We start from the raw sequence: 21,965 nt of genomic DNA, 5'->3' as shown, positions 1-21,965 counted from the left end.
ATGTTCTGCATTGAATAGAAATGTTTAGTAAAGAAATAACTTATTACCTATATAGAATAGAATACTGAAAATAATTTTTTAGAAAAATGTTCAAGTCTTTTAATGGATAATGTGAAGAGATTTTTTATCATCTATTTTCATACAGTAAATCATGAGTGCCTTTAGAGTCTAGAGAGTGTGTAACACAAACAACACTTTATAGGACAGGAATTGGAGGCATAGAGAGACAGTGGTTTAAAAAAGGGTGGAGAACTTCTCACTCTTTATTCCAGAATCTTTTCCTGATAACTAAGACATCAGGCATACATCCATACTCTAGTTTGACGTCTGTATCCAGGTGTCTGAACATTCAGTTGCATCTTTTAAGGAGTCCTATTCAAAATGACCATCTTAGGAAGATCACAGGTAAATCTAAATATTGCGCAAATACTTGATGTAGCTGTTGGAAATAGCATGTACAGTCATTGATGGTATTTCCTCATAGGTTGCAAGGATGACACAACAAAAATAAGGAAGCAAAACAGAAAAACCAGGCCCTTCTTTTAAAATTGTTTTCTCTTGATACTATATACTGAAAAAAAAAAAACAAACACAATGTAGTTGAGGCCTTTAAGCCCTTGCATTTTTATCAGTATAATTTGGGTCATGATCTACTTCCTCGTCATTTAATCTAATTGATTAATTTCATTTCATTTCATCCAATTGGTAATACTTCATTATCTTTTTTGCTTAGTAGTATTTAGGTAAGCTGGTGAAAATACACAAACAATCCTTACTTTTGGAGGGTAGGAACAGAAACAGTCTTATCTGTCTTTCGAATCTCAGTGTCTCCAAATTTCCTGGATGTTTTTCTCTTTGTCGCTATCCAGAAGAGATATAGTGTTTTGTTTATTAGAGGTTTTTGGCTGGAGGGTGAAAGGGGAAATGGTCTCTGATGCAAAGTCAGGGTGATGAAGTTCCCTTTTTTCTCTGTAGCATTTCAAAATTGTCTCATAAAAATTGAGAATTTGAATAACAAAATATTGGAAGAGTCAGAAACTAGTAAATGAAACAGCAATTTAAATATGGAAAGATCTATAATATATAAGAAAAAGAGAATGAGTTTTACAAACATTTGCCATACAGTAGGTGATACACTTTTAAATCTTCACTAAATTCAGGACCGAGAACTTTAAGAGTTTACATTTTCATCTTCATAAACCTGATTGCTTAAGTAAGGCTGAATTAACTTCTTTAGTTTAACTCAGCTATAAAATAATGTTACCTGGCCATGGGGAACAGTGATCAATTATAATTTATTGCTAATAAGATCTATTCTCTAATTTACCAGTTTGTGATTAATGTAATTCATTACAAGGGTGAAAAGTTCCAATCAATTCAAAGTTTTGTATGAAGAGTCACTATAAAAACTAGACAAGAGCTCAAATATTTGTTTCTAACTGGGATCTGATCGTCTCAAAATAGTACTCAACTGAGCCTGGTTTTCTGGCTCTAATAAGTAAGAAGAGTAGAAATGTAGTTTCTTTTCTTTTCTTTTTTTCTTTTTCTCATTTTTGACAGTACAGCACAGCTTGTGAGATCTTAGTTCCCCAACCAGAGATTGAACCCAGACTCACTGCAGTGAAAGCACCCATTCTTAACCACTTGATCACCAGGGAATTCCCTAGAAATGTAGTTTCTGCTTTGTATTCCACTTCTCTGAACCTCTATTTCTCACCTAAAAGTTCAGGTAATCATACATGCTTTATCATTTTCACAAAGTTGTCCTGAGAGTCAAAGACACGTGAAAGTCCTCTGCAAGATTATGATGGGATGACAGTAATTAACAAAAAGGGGAGACAATTTATGTTAGGGCCACAGAACCACTATTTTTCAATTGAAGATCTAGTCCATTTGGGGCACTGTGCTGAGGATGAAATTAGGAACACAGCACCTGGGCACCAACTCCTGGAGCATGCACAGCTGGACCTGGCAGACGCACATCCATGGGCCAGTGAGAGCACAATAAGAATACCAAGGCCCAGAAAGGCAAGGAGTAGCTCCTGGCTCTGACTCAAGCCTCAGCACTTCCTGGTTTCCAAGGTTGAAATAACATTAACAAAGACTTGTAAATATCATGTACAGTCATTGATGGCATTTCCTCATAGGTAGCAAGGATAGCATCAAAAATAAGTAAACAAAACAGAAAAACCAGACCCTTCTTTTAAAATTGCTTTCTTTTGATACTATATACCAAAAGGAAATAAAAAAAGATAATACTGTACCCCCAAAAAAGTATTTAGTGGTAAAGGACAACGTTTTGTCCTCACTGGGGTTGTGCTTTGGTCTTCAGCATGCCTCTCTGACTCAGTCTCTGAGAAAGAAAATGCTGCTTGAGCCAAATCAGCCTGAACTTGAGCAGAACCAGCCTGAATTTTAAACACGTTTTGGAGTTATGTCCCACCCAAATGAGGTGCTCCTCCAGCTCTGGACTTGAAAGGGTGTTCAACTGTTCAGACAGTTCAAGCAACTCAAACCAAGAGAGAATTTTAAAGAGTAAGGATTCCATCCTGGTTCTCCTAGAATGGATGGAAGGGTTGGGCATAGGAAGTTGCTAATCGCCACCTGTTTTTGACCTCTGGCAACAGCGATTTCACATGGTTCAAACTACCCTTCTGTTTTCTTGCTCTCAAAAGTTTAGGACCATGGTATGACAAGCTATAGAAGTCTCTTTGATCTGGCTTCTATCAGTATGCTCCCACACTGTCCTCAAAAGAAAAAGAGTTACAAGCTCTATTTTTAATGATTTCACTTGCAAATCCTTTATTTTGTTCTAATCCAACTCTGCCAGAAGTTCATTGACTTCACCAACAGGAACTTCTGAAATGTCTCTTTGTTGGTGCTATAGACTAAATGTTTGTGTTCCCCCCACAAACAGATTCACAAATTCATATGTTGAAATTTAAACCCCAGTGTGATTGCATTAGGAGGTGAAACCCTTGAGAGGTGATTAGGCCATGAGGGTGAAGCTCTCATGAATGTGATCCCTGCCTTTATAATGGAAACCCCAGAGAGCCACTTCACCCCTTCTACCACATGAGGACACAGGGATCATTATCTGTGAACCAGCAAATGGGTCCTGCCAGACTGGAATCTGCCAGCACCTTGTTCTTGAACTTAGCCTTCAGAACTGTGAGAAAGAAATTTCTGTTGTTTTAAACTACCCAGTTGATGGTATTCTCTTGAACTAAGACAGATGGATTCAATGCTTTGGGTAAGGTCAGGATGATTGCCACAAATGACACGAATCCATAGCACCTGAATCAAAGTCACTTGTTTATTTAGATAGGCAGATGTAGAAGCCTGCATTTGAAGGGGTTGTTGTTTGGTTGCTAAGTTATGTCTAACTCTTTGCAACCCCATGGACTGCAGTATGCCAAGCTCAAACTCAGGTCCAGTGAGTTGGTGATGCCATCCAACCACCTCATTCTTGGTCACCCTTTTCTCCTGTTGCCCTCAATCTTCCCAGCACCAGGGTCTTTTCCAATGAGTTAGTTCTTTGCATTGGGTGGCCAGGGTATTGGAGCTTCAGCTTCAGCATCAGTCCTTCCAATGAATATTCAGGATTGAGTTCCTTTAGGATTGACTGGTTTGATCTCCTTGATGTCCAAGGGACTCTTAAGAGTCTTCAGCACTACAATTCAAAAGCATCAGTTCATCCATTTTTTTTATGGTCAAACTCTCACATATGTACATGAAAAATCAAAACTACTGGAAAAACCATAGCTTTGACTATACAGACTTTGGTCGGCAAGGTAATGTGTCTGCTTTCTAATATGCTATCTAGGTTTGTGCTGTCTAGCTTTTCTTCCAAGGAGCAAGCGTCTTTTAATTCCATGGCTGCAGTCACCATCCGCAATGATTTTGGAGCCCAAGAAAATAAAATCTGTCATTGTTTCCACTTTTTATCCTTCTATTTGTCATGAAGTGATGGTACCGGATGCTATGATCTTAGTTTTCTGAATGTTGAGTTTTAAGCAGATTTTCACTCTCATCTTTCACCCTCATCAAGAGGCTGTCTAGTTCCTCTTCACTTTCTGCCATTAGAGTGGTATCATCTACATATCTGAGGTTGGTATTTTTCCTGGCAATCTTCACTTCAGCTTGTGATTCATACAGCCCAGCATGTTGCATGATGTACTCTGCATGTAAGTTAAATAAGCCGGCTGCCAATATACAGCCTTTTGTATTCCTTTCCCAATTTTGACCAGTCCGCTGTTCCATGTCTGGGTTTAACTGTTGTTTCTTGGAGCGCATACAGGTTTCTCAGGAGATCGGCATGGTGGTCTGGTATTTCCACGTCTTGAAGAATTTTCCACAATTTGTGATCCACACAGTCTTGGAAACCCACTCCAGGATTCTTGCCTGGAGAATTCCCCAGACAGAGGAGACTGATGGGTTACAGTTCATAGCGTTGCAAAGAGTCGCACACAACTGAAGCAAATGAATACAAACACACAATCAAAGGCTTTAGCATAGTCAGTGAAGCAGAAGTAGATTTGTTTTCTGGAATTCCCTTGCTTTTTCTATGATCCAATGGATGTTGAAAATTTGATCTCTGGATCCTTTGCCTTTCTAAATCCAGCTTGTACATCTGGAAGTTCTACATTCATGTACTGTTGAAGCCAAGCTAGATGGATTTTGAAAACTACCTTACTGGCATGTGAAATGAGTCCAATTGTATGCTAATTTGAATATTCTTTGTCATTGCCTTTCTTTAGGATTGGAATGCACACTGACCTTTTGCAGATCTGTAGCCACTGCTGAGTTTTCCAACTTTGCTGGCATATTGGGTGCAACATTTTAACAGCATCATCTTTTAGGAATTGAAATAGCTCAGCTGGAATCCCATCACCTCCACTAGCTTTGTTCATGGTAATGCTTCCTAAGGCCCACTTAAGTTTACACTCCAGGATGTCTGGGTCTAGGTGAGTGACCATGCCATTGTGGCTATCTGGGTCATTAAGACCTTTTTTTTGTATTTGAAAGGGTTCGTCTAGTCAAGGCTATGGTTTTTCCTGTGGTCATGTATGGATGTGAGAGTTGGACTGTGAAGAAGGCTGAGTGCCGAAGAATTGATGCTTTTGAACTGTGGTGTTGGAGAAGACTCTTGAGAGTCCTTTGGACTGCAAGGAAATCCAACCAGTCCATTCTGAAGGAGATCAGCCCTGGGATTTCTTTGGAAGGAATGATGCTAAAGCTGAAACTCCAGTACTTTGGCCACCTCATGCAAAGAGTTGACTCACTGGAAAAGACTCTGATGCTGGGAGGGATTGGGGGCAGGAGGAGAAGGGGACAACAGAGGATGAGATGGCTGGATGGCATCACTGACTCGATGGACATGAGTCTGAGTGAACTCCGGGAGTTGGTGATGGACAGGGAGGCCTGGCGTGCTACGATTCATGGGGTCACAAAGAGTTGGACACGACTGAGCGACTGATCTGATCTGATAGGATATAAAAATAAAACTGAAATCTCAGGTACTTACACGGGGAAAAAAAAATGAAAAGATAGGTTAAAAATAGAAAAGCATCAACCAGTGGTACATTTACTGTTTTGTTGAGCAATATGAGGGCACCACAATAATTCACCAATAATTTACCTTGTTCTTCATGGGCAAGGATGTGAAAAAGCATGTTTGTTGCCTGAGGTAATTACTTACAAGTTTGGTCTACGTGAAATCCCCCACCCACGCCTGGCTGGATACCATCTGCTTTCTTCTTTCCATGACCTGTAGCTCCTTCAGTCACCTCTGAGTTTCTGTTTTGGTTTACTTTCTGTATAGAGAGCAGGTGACCAGGGGAGGCTGACACCTTAGGCACCAGGAAAAGGAGGTGGTATATTATTCTAGTGTGGCAACTCTGATTACTGGGTTTTTCTTTCAAGCAGTCATAGAGGCCAGATGGAACTATAGGGTTGGCCAAAAAGTTCATTTGAGTTTTTTCCATAAGATGTTACTGAAAACCCAAATGAATTTTTTGGTCACCTCAATACATAATTTATACTGAACAATGACAAAATAGCCAGGAGAGGTAATAGAACAATAGAAGCTGGGCACTTCCTAGCCTTCAAGGCCTAACTAAAGTTGACTCCTACATTTATTCCATATTCTTTCTCTTTAGCATATTTTTCTTCTATTGTAAAACATATCCAGTCTTGGACTTCCTCCAGGTAGAGATAACTAAATTCTGCATGGTCTTGCATCTAATTACTATTTGTTTACATGGCATGAATTTTTTCCCACTGTATTGAGTGTCACGATCATATCAGATAATAGCTAAAGTATGGACCCTGAAGACAGAATTCCTGGGTTTGAACCACTCCCTGTGTGTACGGCCATGAGCCAGTTACACGTCCTCTTCTTACATTTCTCTCAGCTGCAAAGTGTTGATAAGTGGGCTGAATAGCTTTTGCTGTTATTATTATCTCACACTCAAAAGGTGGAGGCCCTTTGGTGAGGGTAATGTCCAGTACAGCTTTGACATGGGTCTTTAAATCTCTCAGGTCAGATGCCTACCTGTTCTTGGCAACTAATTTGCTAAAAGAATGTCAATTAGTTCACTTCTCTATTTTCTCATTTTCTCAAAATCGTTCATGTTTCCTGTCTTCTAAAGTCAGCCTGACCTGAATGGCTTCTTTTGGAATTATTAACTTAAAGTCCATTTCTATGAGCTCATCTGGATGGTTTTTCCTCTAGCAGTCCCACAGATTTGCTCTCTTATCAATAAACTCTCCCTATTTCATGCATCACTCTATTATTTTATTTTATATTATTTAAACCTATTTATTTAAACATACACACAAAAAAAACTTACTGAGAAACTGGGTTAGTCATACGTTACTGTTGGGAAGATTGTGAAATGGTACAACTGCTCTGGAAAACCACTTGGGGGTTGCTTTAAAAACTAGTCACAGCCCCACCCCTCCTGAGTGACAGTCATACTTGGAAGGAGGGCAGGGTCACAGTACCTCCCACAGCCTCTTGTTCCCTGTTCTAGAAGAGGTCAGACAAATGTTTGTGGAGAATTTAAAGGTCTCAGTGAGGAAGGAATTTCCTTATGAGCAGCGGCTTCCATTTCTTGTAAGCTGGGCCATTCACCAGACTATATTCAAAGATAGAGAAGAAAAGCTGAAGTCTGTGTTTGTCTGCTTTGACCCACCCAGAATCCAAATCTTAGGCTTTGCTAAGTGAAATTTATTTATATGGAAGATCAATTAATATACTGTATCTGTTTGGGAGTTCTTGCTCCTCTGAGTCCTGAGAACAAATCAAGATAAATTCACCAGGCACAGGAATGAAAAAGTGTGAGGAGATCTTTCTTGTGCAGTTATTTTTTTCCAATTAACAACGTGTTTGACCTCAAGTATATTTTTTCTTTCAGAGAGTTTGCAGTGGCATGCATGCAATTAAATCTTGCAACTTCCTTACTACCAGATGGCACTGGTACATAATGAACATCCTTGTCCTCATACTATTCGTGTTGAGGATCTGCAGGTTGGACCTAGCTCTTAGGAATGGACACACTGACAACCAGGTAACTCTGATGGTCATCAGATACATAAATAAAAGAGGCAACAGCAAACCAGTAATAGCAATAGAAAACAACAGAGGAAATGAATATAACCATTCATTTCACTTTCATTCTGAAAATGTTTGAATGAAAAGTATTAATATGATGTTTGCAAAAATTTAGTAAACAGAAATCTCAATTAAATAGAGTTGGGAGATCAGAGGGGAAGCACTCATATCCTGCAAGGATAGCAGCGACCAATGGGGAAAAGAAAAATTCATCTTCTTTCCTGGCAAGGACTCTCCCAATGAAATCCTAAGGCCTGTTTGTTTACCAGTGGCCTTCCAACTTCCTTTTTCCCTTTATAAAAGTGTTCTCCTTCCCTTGCTGTGTGGGGACTTGTACATGGCTCACCATGGCTACGAACCCTGAATTGCAGTTCTCTGTTGATTCCAAATAAACCCATCTTTGTTGAAGAAATATCTGGCCATCTATTTGTTTCAGGTCAACGTATTCAAACAAAACATTTACCTACAATGGCTTTAATTCTCTTAAAAGAAAAAAAGAAGCTCTTTTCAAATTCTGATTTGAAACTGATTTCATGCCAACAAGAAACTGAAATCAGCCAACAACTGATTTCATGGCTGTAATTTTTGAAACATATAACAATGGGACTTAACTGATTTGGTGTTCAAACTTATCTTGAATGACAAAAACTTAAAAATGATAATCATGTACTGCTTTTTGTATTTGTTGTGCTACTGTTGACCATGATCAGTAAGAAATAACATTCCAGATTATTTTTGTACTGCTGATGCAAGGGCACTAAACTATAAACCACAAGCTATTTTTGAACATCATGTTTCTTAGATTGTCACCTACAAATAAACTGGGATTCAAAGTGGATCTGTCGATTTTCTGAAAGAAAGGTCAACTTAAGAAAACACACAACATGGAAGTTGCCAGTTAAGTTTTATTTTGGGCAAAATGAGGACTGCAGCCTGGAAGACTGCACTTCAGATAGCTCTGAGAAACTGCTTCAAAGAGACAGATGGAGGAAGGTCAGTATATCTATGATTTTGGTGAAGGGGGAAATACATGCAATCAAGCACATATTTTTCCAGAAGTTGCTGCTAGTCAGGAGGAACAGTTTCCACCATGAAGGATTTTAGTGCTTTTCTAGATATGAGGAGATACAAGAGTTGGCCTCATAAAATAGGCTCCTGAAAATGTCTAACAATGTGAAGACCTGTCCTGCTAGTTTTTCCCCCTGAGCACAGAGTGCCTCACTTTTGCTCTCCACACTGAAGTCCTTCCAGAGGGTGTTGAAACTCAGTAGAGGTGGCAGCAAATAATTTAATCTTCGTAGAGATAGAGGGTAAGTGCCCATGGCAAGTGCCAATTTGTAGTTGACAGAAAATAGTGCAAATATTTTAAGAGTTGCAGGTTGCTCTTAATGGAAAACTGAATATGTAAAGTTTTGTTTCATTTGTTAATACTTTAGATAACATTTTACTTTTTCTAAGTATGCTGTTTCAGAGTCTTACTCTCCTGCATGTTTATTTCATAAATTGAAGACATATGATACTGATACCAAAGGAAAAAAAACCATCATAACTAGTCTTTAAATCATTCCCTTTTGCAATGATTGTTTATAAATAAAAGATACCAGCTCTTTACTTCTCACTTACTAATTGTATTTAGTGAAAATCATTTGGCAGTTCAGTATTTGTTACCCACCTCTCTTGCCAGCTAGATATGAGAAGGTATGTTTAACATATTTAAATCTGGATAACTTAATAAGCAAGTAAATAGAATATTTCATTGATGTGTAATATTTAATATTTATTGTCCAAATCTAATTTCCTATGTAAAATATATGGGTTATTTGGGGGAAAAACTAATCATGCAATTACCTTACAACTCAACAGCTGTATTGCTGGGCATTTATCCCAGAGAAGACATTTTCACACAAAAACCTGTACATGAATGTTAATAGCAGCTTTGTTTTACCTAAAAACTGAAAACAACCCAAATGCCCTTCAGTGGGTGAACAACCCAGCTGTATGCCCATATCATATACTACTACTCAGTGAGAAATGACCTACTGAAACATGCAACAATGTGGATGGGTTTCAAGAGTCTTATGCTGAGTGAAATAAGGCAATCCCAGAAGATAACATACTATATGATTTTATTTATGCAGCATTCTTGAAATGACAAAATTACAGAAATGGAGAACAGATTAGTGATTGCCAGAGATTAAGGAAGGAGTAGATGTGAAAGAAAAGTGGCAGCCTGGGCAATCTGAAGACTGGGAATCTTTCTTTATCTTGAATCTACCAGTATAACCTGGTTATAATATTGTACCATATGTGTTACAAGCTGTTGCCTTTGGGGGAACCTGGATAAAGAATAAGATGATCTCTGGGTATTATTTCTTATAACTACATGTGAATCAACAATTATCACAAATTTTTTTAAGTTTAATTTCTAAAAATCTGTGATTTTTATTTATCTGTCCTGTTTATTCTTTGGATTACTCTATGTCACATATGTATATAGGGTGCAATATGATCTTAACATAAAAATATTTTTTACTTATATTCTACATTCAGCCTCATTAAAAAAAAAAAAAAAAAGGAGTTCTTTTAAACTGGGTACTTTTGTTACATTTTGTTACATTTAGAAGACCACAACTCAATCGATAAATTATCTGCCTCAACGCAGGAGACCTGGAGAAGGAAATGGCAAGATCCCCAAGGAAGATCCCCTGGAGAAGGAAATGGCAACTCACTCCAGTATTCTTGCCTGGAGAATTCCATGGACAGAGGAGCCCGGCGTCTTACAATCCATGGGGTCGCAAGAGTCGGACATGATTTAGCCACTAAACCAACCAACCATAAACACAACGATTCCCCTTGATAGTTTTGACCTACTTCTTGGTTTCATTGTTCAAAGTTCTGCTATCATTTCTCATACTTCTAACCTTTCTGTCATTTACTTTAATATTTCAAAATCATAACATAAGGAAAGTGCAAAGTTGGTTTGGTACAAAGTGGCTTTAAATACACCAGTACCCACAGCACGTACGGACAGCGGTGTTTGGGGAGTCGGAACAAAAACTTCTCTCGCCAGACAGCCTGGAATCTTCGCGCTGACTTTGAACTTCTCTCCAACAGTCAGCAGCGCGCTAACGGTAATAGGCCGACAGTCCTGAGTGACGTCTGGACGCCAGATCAGGGCGTTTCAAGCTGCAGCGCCACTGCCCTGCTTTGAGCCACTGACGGATCCCAGCGGTGCTTTAATAGCGGCCCTACGTGGCAGAATTGGGAACTGCAGGCACTCGGCGGCATCCTTGACCGCTGAGCGGAGGAGCAGCAGCTCCGTATTTTCCTCTAGCCTTCGCCCCTGGAAGAAAAGCACTGGAATGGAGCCAGGATGCTCTGGGCCTGGCCCTTTCCACACTGCACATGAGTGCAGCGGGCTGGGGTCACAGCGGTCCTAGGGCCGCTCCAGCAAGCGGGGGAGGAGTGATAGGCCATTTGTGCTTGGCTTGGCACTCCCTGGACCACATCCTTTTCTCTCTACATCATCACCTTCTTGCTTGGTACTATTAATGACTTTCTCAAAGCTTCCAAGATTCCCCTCTACCCCTAGTATGCAAACACAATGAGCTTCCTGAAATATGAATCAAATTCTGGCATCCTCCATTCATAAGCCACTCCCTCCCCACCTCTCCAAAGTCCTCTGTTTACTGGTCTCCAGCCTTGTGGACCAGGGCCGCCTTCTCTCTGACCATGTCAAGCTTTTTTGTGCAAACTGAGGAGGGCTCTTCCCTGTCAATGGCTGCCTCATTGTCATCCTTCAGATCTCAGTTCAAAAGCCCCTCCACTGACAGGCCTTATCTAAAGGAGGATCCTCACACCTAATCAACTCCAGCCAATTACTCTTTCATATCACCAGGTTTTTCTGTCATAGATAGAGATTCTGGTATTTATTTATTGTTTATCCCTTCCACTGAAATATTAGTTCCATAAAGGCTAGACTGTTTATCTTGATCATGGCTAACTTTGTAATACCAAGCACAATGTCTGCTTAGAGAAGGCATTCAATATGTTTGAATTACTAAATAGATGAAAAACCATTTAGTCTACTAAAAAATTGGGGGGGGGTGGTAAATGTGGCTACTACACTATGAAAATGGATCAGGAGGTATGAGAGTTGCTCAGCAGAGATTCACTCAAAACAACGACATGGATTTTACATGAAGTCAGAGGACCCCCTTCCCTAACACAGAATAGGTATTCCTGTGGACTCACTTGCTCTGTAAATGGGATACATCTATTGGAAATATTTAATTTTTTAAAGGATAGAACTAAAACAGAGACATTAAGAGAAATGAATAATATTAAACCAAGCATTATTTATAAGTCAAGATCCTAATTCACAGTATGTTACAAAATTGGAAGTGCTAAGTAATATTATTCTTGTATCTTTCACACAAGCAAAATTTTTAGAAGAGCTGATGGCCATGATATACAATAGTTTTTATACCATAGGCTGGAAATTGCTTTTTGAACAAAAACAAACAAACAAACAAAAACTCAGGACACAGAGAAAGCAAGTACTTTAAAAACTGATTTCACAGTAATTATTCTGTATATTTTGAGTTATCTTTACATTACTTATAGGCATGTCAAATAAATTCATTTCTTTTCCTGTTAATAAAAAAGGTACATTCACAGAATCAGTGCACTCAATAAAGTAAACAGATGAAACAGGACACCTAGAGTCAACACATCTTCAAGGCCAAGTCTAGCCACTCAAAACCACAAACTTCTGTTCATTTTCAACGACTCCTCTCATCTTTAAGATTTCAAATATGACTGTTCAGTAGGCCAGTTCTTCAGGACGACAGGATGTGTAGCCCAACACAGGATCACCCAAAACTATGTTAACATTTCCAGGATGCTCGTGTGGAGTCCACGGAGTTTTGTGCATAAAAATTAAGAAAGTCCAACACTAATGTTCAAGGCCAGGAGCATCCATCTTCCAGTCCTGTACTGGTTGAAATTCCTAAGGCTACCTTTCATCAGACAAGAGAGCAGTCTGTTCCTCCTCTGTGCCAAGGATATTTTGAAGTTCAGATCTATATTGAAGGAAAAAAGAAGCCAATCTCAATATTTCTCACCTTAAAAAAAAAAACTCAGTACCTACGTCACTACCCAACTATTTCCATATATGTGTCTATCAAGTAATGAGGCACAGAGTGCCCAGAGATCTTCAGACTGGAAGAATGGGTATAAAATGTTGTTTTGCACTCCCACAAGCCAAATTTTAAAGGGAGGAAAAAAGGTCCAGAGTTGACCATACCTCCTCCTTCTCCTCAAGTGCTCCAACAGATAAAACAAGCCCATCGCTAGTCCCTTTAACAAAATGAAAGATATGGTTAACGTCAATTATCCAAGTCATGTTTCTCCATAAACATAAGAAAAATGAAAGGAAAAGACTAATAACTCACGCTTGTCAGAGCCCAGAGACCCTGTAGAGCAGCTGCCCACTCGAAACCAATTTTCTCATAGAGAAATCCCCCCAGCGTTGGTCCTACAAAAGCACTAACAGTGGAAAAAAGAAAGAGAATTAAATAGAGCCAAAAAAAGTTACTTCTTACGGACTACATGACCTCTTCAATTCATTATATTGAAACTACGTGTGCATGCATGCTAAGTCGCTTCAGTCCTGTCTGACTATTTGTGACCCCATGGACTGTAGCCCGTTAGGCTCCTCTGTCCATGGGAGTCTCCAGGCAAGAATACTGGAGTGGGTCACCATGCCCTCCTCCAGGGGATCTTCCCGACCCAGGGATCAAACCCTCATCTTGTCTCCTGCTTTGTAGGCGGATCCTTTACCACTAGAGCCACCTGGAAAGCCCTGAACAGGGCACTGCTGCTGCTGCTAAGTCGCTTCAGTCATGTCCGACTCTGTGCGACTTCATAGACGGCAACCCACCAGGCTCCCCTGTCCCTGGGATTCTCCAGGCAAGAACGTTGGATTGGGTTACCATTTCCTTCTCGAATGCATGAAAGTGAAAGGTGAAAGTGAAGTCGCTCAGTTGTATCCAACTCCTAGTGACCCCATGGACTGCAGCGTACCAGGCTCCTCTGTCCATGGGATTTTCCAGGCAAGAGTACTGGAGTGGGTTGCCATTGCCTTCTCCAGAACAAGGCATTAGGTGTAAGAAAATAGAAAGTGAAAGTCGCTCAGACGTGTCCAACTCTTTTTGACCCCGTGGACTGTATAGTTCATGGAATTCTCTAGGCCAGAATACTGGAGTGGGTAGCCTTTCCCTTCTCCAGGGTATCTTCCCAACACAGGGATTGAACCCAGGTCTCCCACATTGCAGGCAGATTCTTTACCAGCTGAGCCACAAGGGAAGTAAGAAAATAATTCTACCTGAAAAGGATGATGTTTTAAATGTTTAAACAATCCTAAAATTATGACTGCTTCTGAAAAGTTGGTGCCTTATATGAGAATTTTAAAAAGATGGCATGCATTCAAAAGAGTTTTTATTATATTCTCTCCAGGTATTTGTATTTAAAATAACTCAGTACATACTGATTGATGCTAGCTACGCAGCTAGCATATAATTATCTCTCTGGTATAGTACAGAGTGGGCTCCCCTGGTGACTCAAAGGAAAAGAATCCGCCTGCCAATGCAGAAGACACAGTAGATGTGGGTTTGATCCCTGGGTCAGGAAGATGCCCTGGAGGAGGGCATAGCAACCCACTCGGTATTCTTGCCTGGGAAATCCCATGGACAGAGGAGCCTGACAGGCTATAGTCCATGGGGTTGCAAAGAGTCAGACACGACTTAGCAACTGAACAACAACACAGTACAGAGTAAAAAACAGATACAAAAATGAATGAATACTCAGCCATTAAAAAGAATACATTTGAATCAGTTCTAATGAGGTGGATGAAACTGGAGCCTATTATACAGAGTGAAGTAAGCCAGAAGGAAAAACACCAATACAGTATACTAACGCATATATATGGAATTTAGAAAGATGGGTAACAATAACTCTGTGTATGAGACAGCAAAAGAGACACTGATGTACAGAACAGTCTTATGGACTCTATGGGAGAGGGAGAGGGTGGGAAGATTTGGGAGAATGGCATTGAAACATGTAAAATATCATGTATGAAACGAGATGCCAGTCCAGGTTCGATGCACGATACTGGATGCTTGGAGCTAGAGCACTGGGACGACCCAGAGGGATGGTATGAGGAGGGAGGAGGGAGGAGGATTCAGGATGGGGAACACATGTATACCGGTGGCAGATTCATTTTGATATTTGGCAAAACTAATACAATTATGTAAAGTTTAAAAATAAAATAAAATTTAAAAAAAATGAATGAATAAATGAATACATTTTTAAACCTGAGACATGCTCCTGTTAAAAGAACTTTAAAATATCACTTAAATAAGACAAAGTATATGAGAAAACTGTTGGTATAACCACTTATCTTGAAGTCAGATAGCATGGGTCAAAACTGCAGCAATTGCCCTAAGAGAATTATGCACCTTCCTGCAGCTCATCTGACCTCTCAGTGTCTGAATTTCTCCATCTGTAAAGTGGGAGTAGTGGTCTCCAACTGACAAGCGTGAAGTAAATTCCAAAGCTACTCACCCAACTGACCACATTGCACCAAAGAGACCTGACACAAGTCCCAGGGTACTTAATCCTTCTTCAAATCCATTTTCACTGCAAAAAGAAACAAGAGTATATTCATGATTAAAAGGGAAACTTTCATGAAACAAAGGAATAGCGTACGGTAGATAAATTAAACCAAACCAGGGATAATCTGGACAAACCCAACAGCAAGAGCACTCCATTTCTAAAATAAAAAGTTAACCTAATTTGAAGATATTCTCCTAGTTATGGTTACTCCAGGGTTTTCTAGAAATGCTTCTACTGTATATATAGGATATAATATTAAGAATCATGACCCACAAACATTACATGTTTATGAAAGTTTACAATTAAGAAACCTTAAAATGAAATGAACATGTAAAGAGAGCAATGGGCAACTTTCAGAAAGTACAGAAGCAGCTCCTTATTCCTATGAGGATTGTTGAATTGGCACATCAGAACCAACAGTTATTTTCCTGCTCAAGTTCACTTTGTGTTCTTCATCATCACATCTACTAAAGACTGACGGCCAAGTCACAAATGCCTGATGTGGTATTCAGTTCAGTTCAGTTCAGTCGCTCAGTCGTGTCTGACTCTTTGCAACCCCATGAATTGCAGCACGCCAGGCCTCCCTGTCCATCACGAACTCCCAGAGTTCACTCAAACTCATAGTACTTCATAATAAAAAGATATATTTGGTCTTCTTCCCCATTCCTGGCACAGAGCTCCTAAAATTTGTGGACTTTCCTAAAAGATGAAAGCCATTAAAAAAAAAAAAAAGTGTCTTATGTTGTATCAATGAAATGATTTTGGGACCAGCACCCAGGTTGCGTGGAGAATCAATATGGATTAGAGGGTTGGAACTTTCAGCCCCCACAAACCCCTTCCTCATAGGGATGGGAATGGGGCTGGAGATTAAATCAATTGCCAATTGGCCAATGATTTAATCAGCCATGCCCACGTAATGAAGCTTTCATAAACATCCAAAGGGACTGAGTTCAGAATGCTCCAGCTTGGGTAACCAGAATGCTTCCACGTGCCACAGTGCTGGGCCCAGATAGAGGCTCCATTGCTTGGGACCTCACTGCCCTTTGTGTCTTGTCATCTGACTGGTTTCCTGAGATCTATGAGCTAGTCTAGTAAGTTAATCAAATCCAAATCATGGGAACTGCTGATTTACAGCCAGTGGGTCAGAAGCACAGGTAACAACTTGTACTTGAAATTGGCTTCTGAAGCAGAGAGCAGTCTTGTGGGACTGAACCCTTAACCTGTGGGATCTGCTGCTATCTCCAGCTAAGTGGTTTCAGAATTAATTGAACTGCAGGACACCCACCTGGTTTCAGAGACGTGCTTGGTGGTGTGAGGGAGGAAAACACACACACTGGAATTGGTACTAAAATCATTTTACTGGTCACTCTGTGTCCTTGTATGGACCTCCACTGTGAGAAGGAAATGATGCTGAGGTCTTTCCACTGTGCTTTGGCTTTATTTTAAAATTTATTGAAGTATGATTTACAATGTTGTATTCATTCCTAACTGGAGAAGGCAATGGCACCCCACTCCAGTACTCTTGCCTGGAAAATCCCATGGACAGAGGAACCTGGTAGGCTCCAGTCCATGGGGTCGCTAAGAGTCAGACACGACTGAAGCGACTTAGCAGCAGCAGCAGCAGCATTCATTCCTATTGTACAGCAAAGGGCTTCAGTTATGCATATACATATATATATGCTTTGACTTTTTAAAAGTAAATCTGGACCAAGGTGTAAACCAAGCCAAGCTTCTATCCATAACCCATTTTACCTATCACTGTATTAATATTACTCTATATCATCATTTATATTATTGTATAGTTGCTTATAATATTTATAACAATATTGTGTGACATGAAATCATGAAGATTTAGTAATGTAAAAAAAATCCAAAATCCTACAAAATTGAGAAATTCAAGAAAGCTTGTGATGTTTACTGCTAATTACAACAGTTCAAGCAACGGAAGTAACTTACTGTGCGCAACTGAGAATCTCCGGGAAAGTTGGAATCAAGCCAATTCCAGCAGAGATACCATTTATGACTAATATCAGCACCAACAACCAGAGCTGACTGCAAAAAAGTTTTAGAGAAAAAAAAAATTAACATTGAAAGAGACAACAAAGCTTCATATCAAAAAGGGCAGGCAGGATCTTGGGAGAAGTTTCTTTCACAGATTACAAGACTAGTCTGATTCTTATTCCCATCTGATCTTTACATTTTGATGGAAAAAAAAATCAATTCATTCTGCTATCCCAAGGTCTTTGGCCACACATGTCACATGCCTGGAGTCAACCTGCCTTATCACCATGTAAAATCCTTTCAAAGTTGATTAAAATATCAATATTAACATCCCTCCTTCAAGCACTTAGTTTTAAAATTCCACTGACTGAAAAAGGGCACAAAAGGGATGTGGTAAAGGAAGTGACAGGAACCTGCTATTCCTTCCGTGCCAGGCCCTATGTCAGTTACTTCATATCCACTGCTCTTTTGAATCCTTGCAGCGACCCTGCCATGTGAGTCTGTTAAAACAATTAAAGAAGACAATCTAGGTGACAGAAGCAAACTTTACTTAACACTTCATGAGGTGTATGGTCTCCTTTCAGAGGACTGCAAAATGGGATGGAAGGCAGGAAGCTTTTACAGGTAAAGAGTAAAGAACAAGGAAGAGAAAATCAGAAAATATTTGATTGGCCAGGGCCACACAGTCTATCTTGTCTAGGGTGAGAGAGCCAGAGCAGGATTGGCGACTGGCTGACTGGATATACTGCTTTCTGGTCAGGAGGGACATTTACAGGGACATGAAAGGTTTCTAAGCTTTGGTTTGCTGATATGGCACCCTGGGCTGGAGTCACTCCATCCTGAGCCTAGAAAGTTATTCCAGTGGCACAATTATCACCTGTTGTGTGTGTGTGTGTGGATAAGAAGACCTAGGCTCTTGGAAGTTAAATGAGTTACCCAAGTTCACACACCAAAAAAGGCAGAAAGTCCGAATACAAACCCAAACATGAAGGACTCTGAAATCCTTGCTTTTTTCCATGTCATGTTTTGTCCCAGAGGTACCTAAAAATCTCTAAGTAGCTCACTTTATTTTAGCAAAGAAATTATAATAAACAAGCTTTAGTAAGCAGCTACCACATACTAACGATGACACAAAAACAAAAAAAAATTTAGTTCCTACCTCAAGGAGCAAGAAGTGGTGAAAAAAAAAAAAAGAAAAGGCATATTCTAAGAACAATCAGCTAAAGGTAGATAACAAATGCTATTTTTAAAATAAAGTACAAATTGCAACTGAAACACAAAGGAAAAATAAGCATTTTTCTCATTTGATATAGATTTTATGCACTGATGTTTGCTTAGACCATTGCTAGCATCCAGTAATACTGTCAGTAAAACAAATATTTCAGTATAGTCCTAAATCTGATAATTATTTAAATAATAAGATTCAAAGATACTAAGCATATCAGTGTTACACCAAAATTTTTAAAAAATAATTCTTAATAGTATTTGGCCAAAAATTTCAAAGAAGAAAAAAGATTACCTCTTAATGTGCAAGAATGGGGCAGGTCCTAAGAGCATGTAGCAACCTGCTAAGGTTAAGTTTCCAAAAACCAGAAGCCATTTCCTCAGGTGCTGAGAAAGAAAGTCCAAAGAGACTTAGAGGTAAAAACCTCCCATAATCCAAGAATATAAAGAAATCTTCAAGGAATACAAGTCATGATATTAAAAAAGAATACATTGAAGAAAACAAAATTTTACATGTAAGAGAAAACAGGGTAGATGGTAAACACAAAAGCAAGTGCAATCAGTATACCTCAAGACAGGGTGTGAGCAAAGGACAAGATCCCTTGGAATGGGAGTATATTCTGGATTTTGCAAATGATGAGCTGTTTCAAATATAACAATTTTAAAGAAGCAGTCACCACAAGAAACAGCCAAGTAGATGCATTATCTAGAAAAATTCACCTTTTAAAAAGTATCAAATAAAATGTTTTCTTATAAACTACTGAAATGCAGGCTAAACATTACAAGGGTATGATATCCGTTCAGTTATATATATGGCTACATCTTAAAACTAAGCTCCAAACACTTTAAGACACTTGCTTTTTGTCACCTGGATTACCAAGTAATCTCCACATAATCAGTCTTCATAAATATATACCCACGTGCAACAAAGAGGGGAAACATGAAAATAAGCACCAGTATCACAGAAGCTTGAGACTTGGTGAATAGTACTAAGCCTCTATATTAGTCATCTAGACTGAATCATTTAAACCTAGTTAAAGGAGAATAGAAGAAATTTTCTTTCAGGATGGCTCTGGGATAACGATGCATATTGACATGACCAGTCCTTTCACTCTCATAGAAAAACTACATTTTATCTTTTCAAGTTGGTCAAGTCGTAAGTACCTTTGAGCTCTGTCCTGATTATTAACGTCAATCCATTTTTTTTTCATCAAGGGAATTTTTTCCTTTAGAAAATCTAATCCAGGAGTTTTTCAACAGTTTTGGCATAAGCTTCCCCTTTTCCCAGCTGAAGCAATTAAAAAGTGAATCTGCTCAGGGTGATGACAAGTTGGAAGATACTGAGACCTCACACTGAAACGTCTCCATCAGCTCAAAAAAAATGAATATTTAAGAGTTTAAATGTTCTCACTGCCCCCCCTCCCCCACAAAGATAAACTGTGGGGATGGATATATTAATTAACTAGATGGAGTGAATCCTTTCACAATGTATAGATATACCAAATCCCCATGATGTATACTTCAAATATCTTAAAGTTTTATTTGTCAACTATACTTCAATAAAGATAACATTTAAAAAAATTTGAATATGTTCATTCTGATCAGTAGCCCTGCAGAACTCCAGAAGTACAGTTGGACAACCACCAGTCTAGACATACACAAGTCATTCGTAAATATCAATGAAGTGTACATACTGGCATTTTATCACTGAGTAGGCCCACCAGTGGTGAAGAAATGGCATAGGATAATGCCAAACCCAGGAATACCAGTCCCACATATCCAGCTGGTAAATTAAACTGTAAAAGAAATCCCGTGTTAAAGTTACATGGTTAGGTCATTTAAAAACAATAAACATCTATCTTTTCCTTCTACATCTCTTCAGCTCTTATCACCTGCCATGAGGCTACGACTAACACTTAGCATCCTTCATGATTTTTGTCTTACGCTTGTAAATGGATTATTTTTTCATTATGGGAGAAGAAACCTAACCAGAGGTCAGAAATACAGGATGTTTTTGCTTTGTTAGCATTTGATAGTAAATATTGTATAATTACCCTTCTATGAAACACAGCATTTTTACATGTCAACCTGTGCTTTGCAAACATTAATATACACAAAAAATTACCTGAAGAACTTGTTATAAGAGGTTCGTGAACCCCAGCCCAAGAATTTCTAATTCAAAAAGTCTGGGAGAAGGCCTGAGAATCTGCATGTCAAACAACAATCCCAGGTATGCTGTCTGTCCACAGACTAAAGTGCATTGCTGTAAAAAGCACTGATGATAATATCCTATCCATCTCAAAGGGATATTAATATCTAATTAAAGAATAAGATGGTATGACACTTTTAAAAAGACTTTTATAATAGTAAGCTACCTCATAACTCTGTTACTGTTACCAACATGATATAAATGCCTTTATTGGTTATCTGAGTCATTCTCATTTTCCTTAATCTCCTTCAGTTCAGTTCAGTTCAGTTGAGTCGCTCAATCGTGTCCAACTCTTTGCAACCCCATGAATTGCAGCATGCCAGGCCTCCCTGTCCACTAGCAACTCCTGGACTTCATTCAAACTCACGTCCATTAAGTCGGTGATGCCATCCAGCCATCTCATCCTCTGTTGTCCCCTTCTCCTCCTGCCTACAATCCCTCCCAGCATCAGAGTCTTTTCCAATGAGTCAACACTTCGCATGAGGTGGCCAAAGTACTGGAGTTTCAGCTTTAGCATCATACCTTCCAAAGAACACCCAGGATTGATCTCCTTTAGAATGGACTGGTTGGATCTTCTTGCAGTCCAAGGGACCCTCAAGAGTCTTCTTCAACACCACAGTTCAAAAGCATCAATTCTTCGGCACTCAGAAAATGGGAACCCACTCCAGTGTTCTTGTCTGGAGAATCCCAGGGACGGGGGAGCCTGGTGGGCAGCCGTCTATGAGGTCACACAGAGTCAGACACGACTGAAGCGACTAAGCAGCAGCAGCAGCAGCAGCAGCAGCTTTCTTCACAGTCCAACGCTCACATCCATACATGACCACTGGAAAAACCATAGCCTTGACCTTTGTTGGCAAAGTAATGTCTCTGCTTTTGAATATGTTATCTAGGTTAGTCATAACTTTCCTTCCAAGGAGTAAGCGTCTTTTAATTTCATGGCTGCAATCACCATCTGCAGTGATTTTGGAGCCCCCCAAAATAAAGTCTGACACTGTTTCCACTGTTTCCCCATCTATTTCCCAGGAAGTGATGGGACCAGATGCCATGATCTTCGTTTTCTGAATGTTGAGCTTTAAGACAACTTTTTCACTCTCCACTTTCACTTTCATCAAGAGGCTTTTTAGTTCCTCTTCACTTTCTGCCATAAGAATGGTGTCATCTGCATATCTGAGGTGATTGATATTTCTCCCAGCAATCTTGATTCCAGCTTGTGCTTCTTCCAGCCCAGCGTTTCTC

The 21,965-nt window shown here is 39.5% G+C and overlaps 2 protein-coding genes across 8 annotated transcripts in view; both read right to left on the bottom strand.

Moving 5' to 3' along the window:
* Nucleotides 1-861, bottom strand: part of VNN2 (vanin 2) — a 31,419-nt gene extending 30,558 nt beyond the window's left edge. The window contains exon 1 of one of the 3 annotated variants that reach the window (XM_010844285.1): nucleotides 777-861. The gene's annotated coding sequence lies outside the window, so the exon portion shown is untranslated. The remainder of the gene's footprint in view (nucleotides 1-776) is intronic. The other 2 variants (XM_010844284.1, XM_010844286.1) reach the window with 2 other exon arrangements.
* Nucleotides 862-12,193: 11,332 nt separating this feature from the next.
* Nucleotides 12,194-21,965, bottom strand: part of SLC18B1 (solute carrier family 18, subfamily B, member 1) — a 47,722-nt gene continuing 37,950 nt past the window's right edge. For 4 of the 5 annotated variants that reach the window (XM_010844280.1, XM_010844282.1, XM_010844279.1 and 1 more), the window contains 6 exons: nucleotides 20,215-20,316; nucleotides 18,816-18,907; nucleotides 17,252-17,347; nucleotides 15,245-15,319; nucleotides 13,075-13,168; nucleotides 12,194-12,979 (listed from right to left, as the gene is read on the bottom strand). In XM_010844280.1, the coding sequence (XP_010842582.1) occupies nucleotides 12,767-12,979; nucleotides 13,075-13,168; nucleotides 15,245-15,319; nucleotides 17,252-17,347; nucleotides 18,816-18,907; nucleotides 20,215-20,316 (672 nt within the window). In that variant the 3' untranslated portion in view covers nucleotides 12,194-12,766. The remainder of the gene's footprint in view (nucleotides 12,980-13,074; nucleotides 13,169-15,244; nucleotides 15,320-17,251; nucleotides 17,348-18,815; nucleotides 18,908-20,214; nucleotides 20,317-21,965) is intronic. The other variant, XM_010844283.1, reaches the window with a different exon arrangement.

The sequence above is a fragment of the Bison bison genome, unplaced genomic scaffold (assembly GCF_000754665.1).
Source record: "Bison bison bison isolate TAMUID 2011002044 unplaced genomic scaffold, Bison_UMD1.0 scf7180017864198, whole genome shotgun sequence".
Classification (NCBI taxonomy): Eukaryota; Metazoa; Chordata; class Mammalia; order Artiodactyla; family Bovidae; genus Bison; species Bison bison.
The sequence above is the reverse complement of the archived record's forward strand: the minus strand, read 5'-3'. Positions and strand labels throughout refer to the sequence as shown.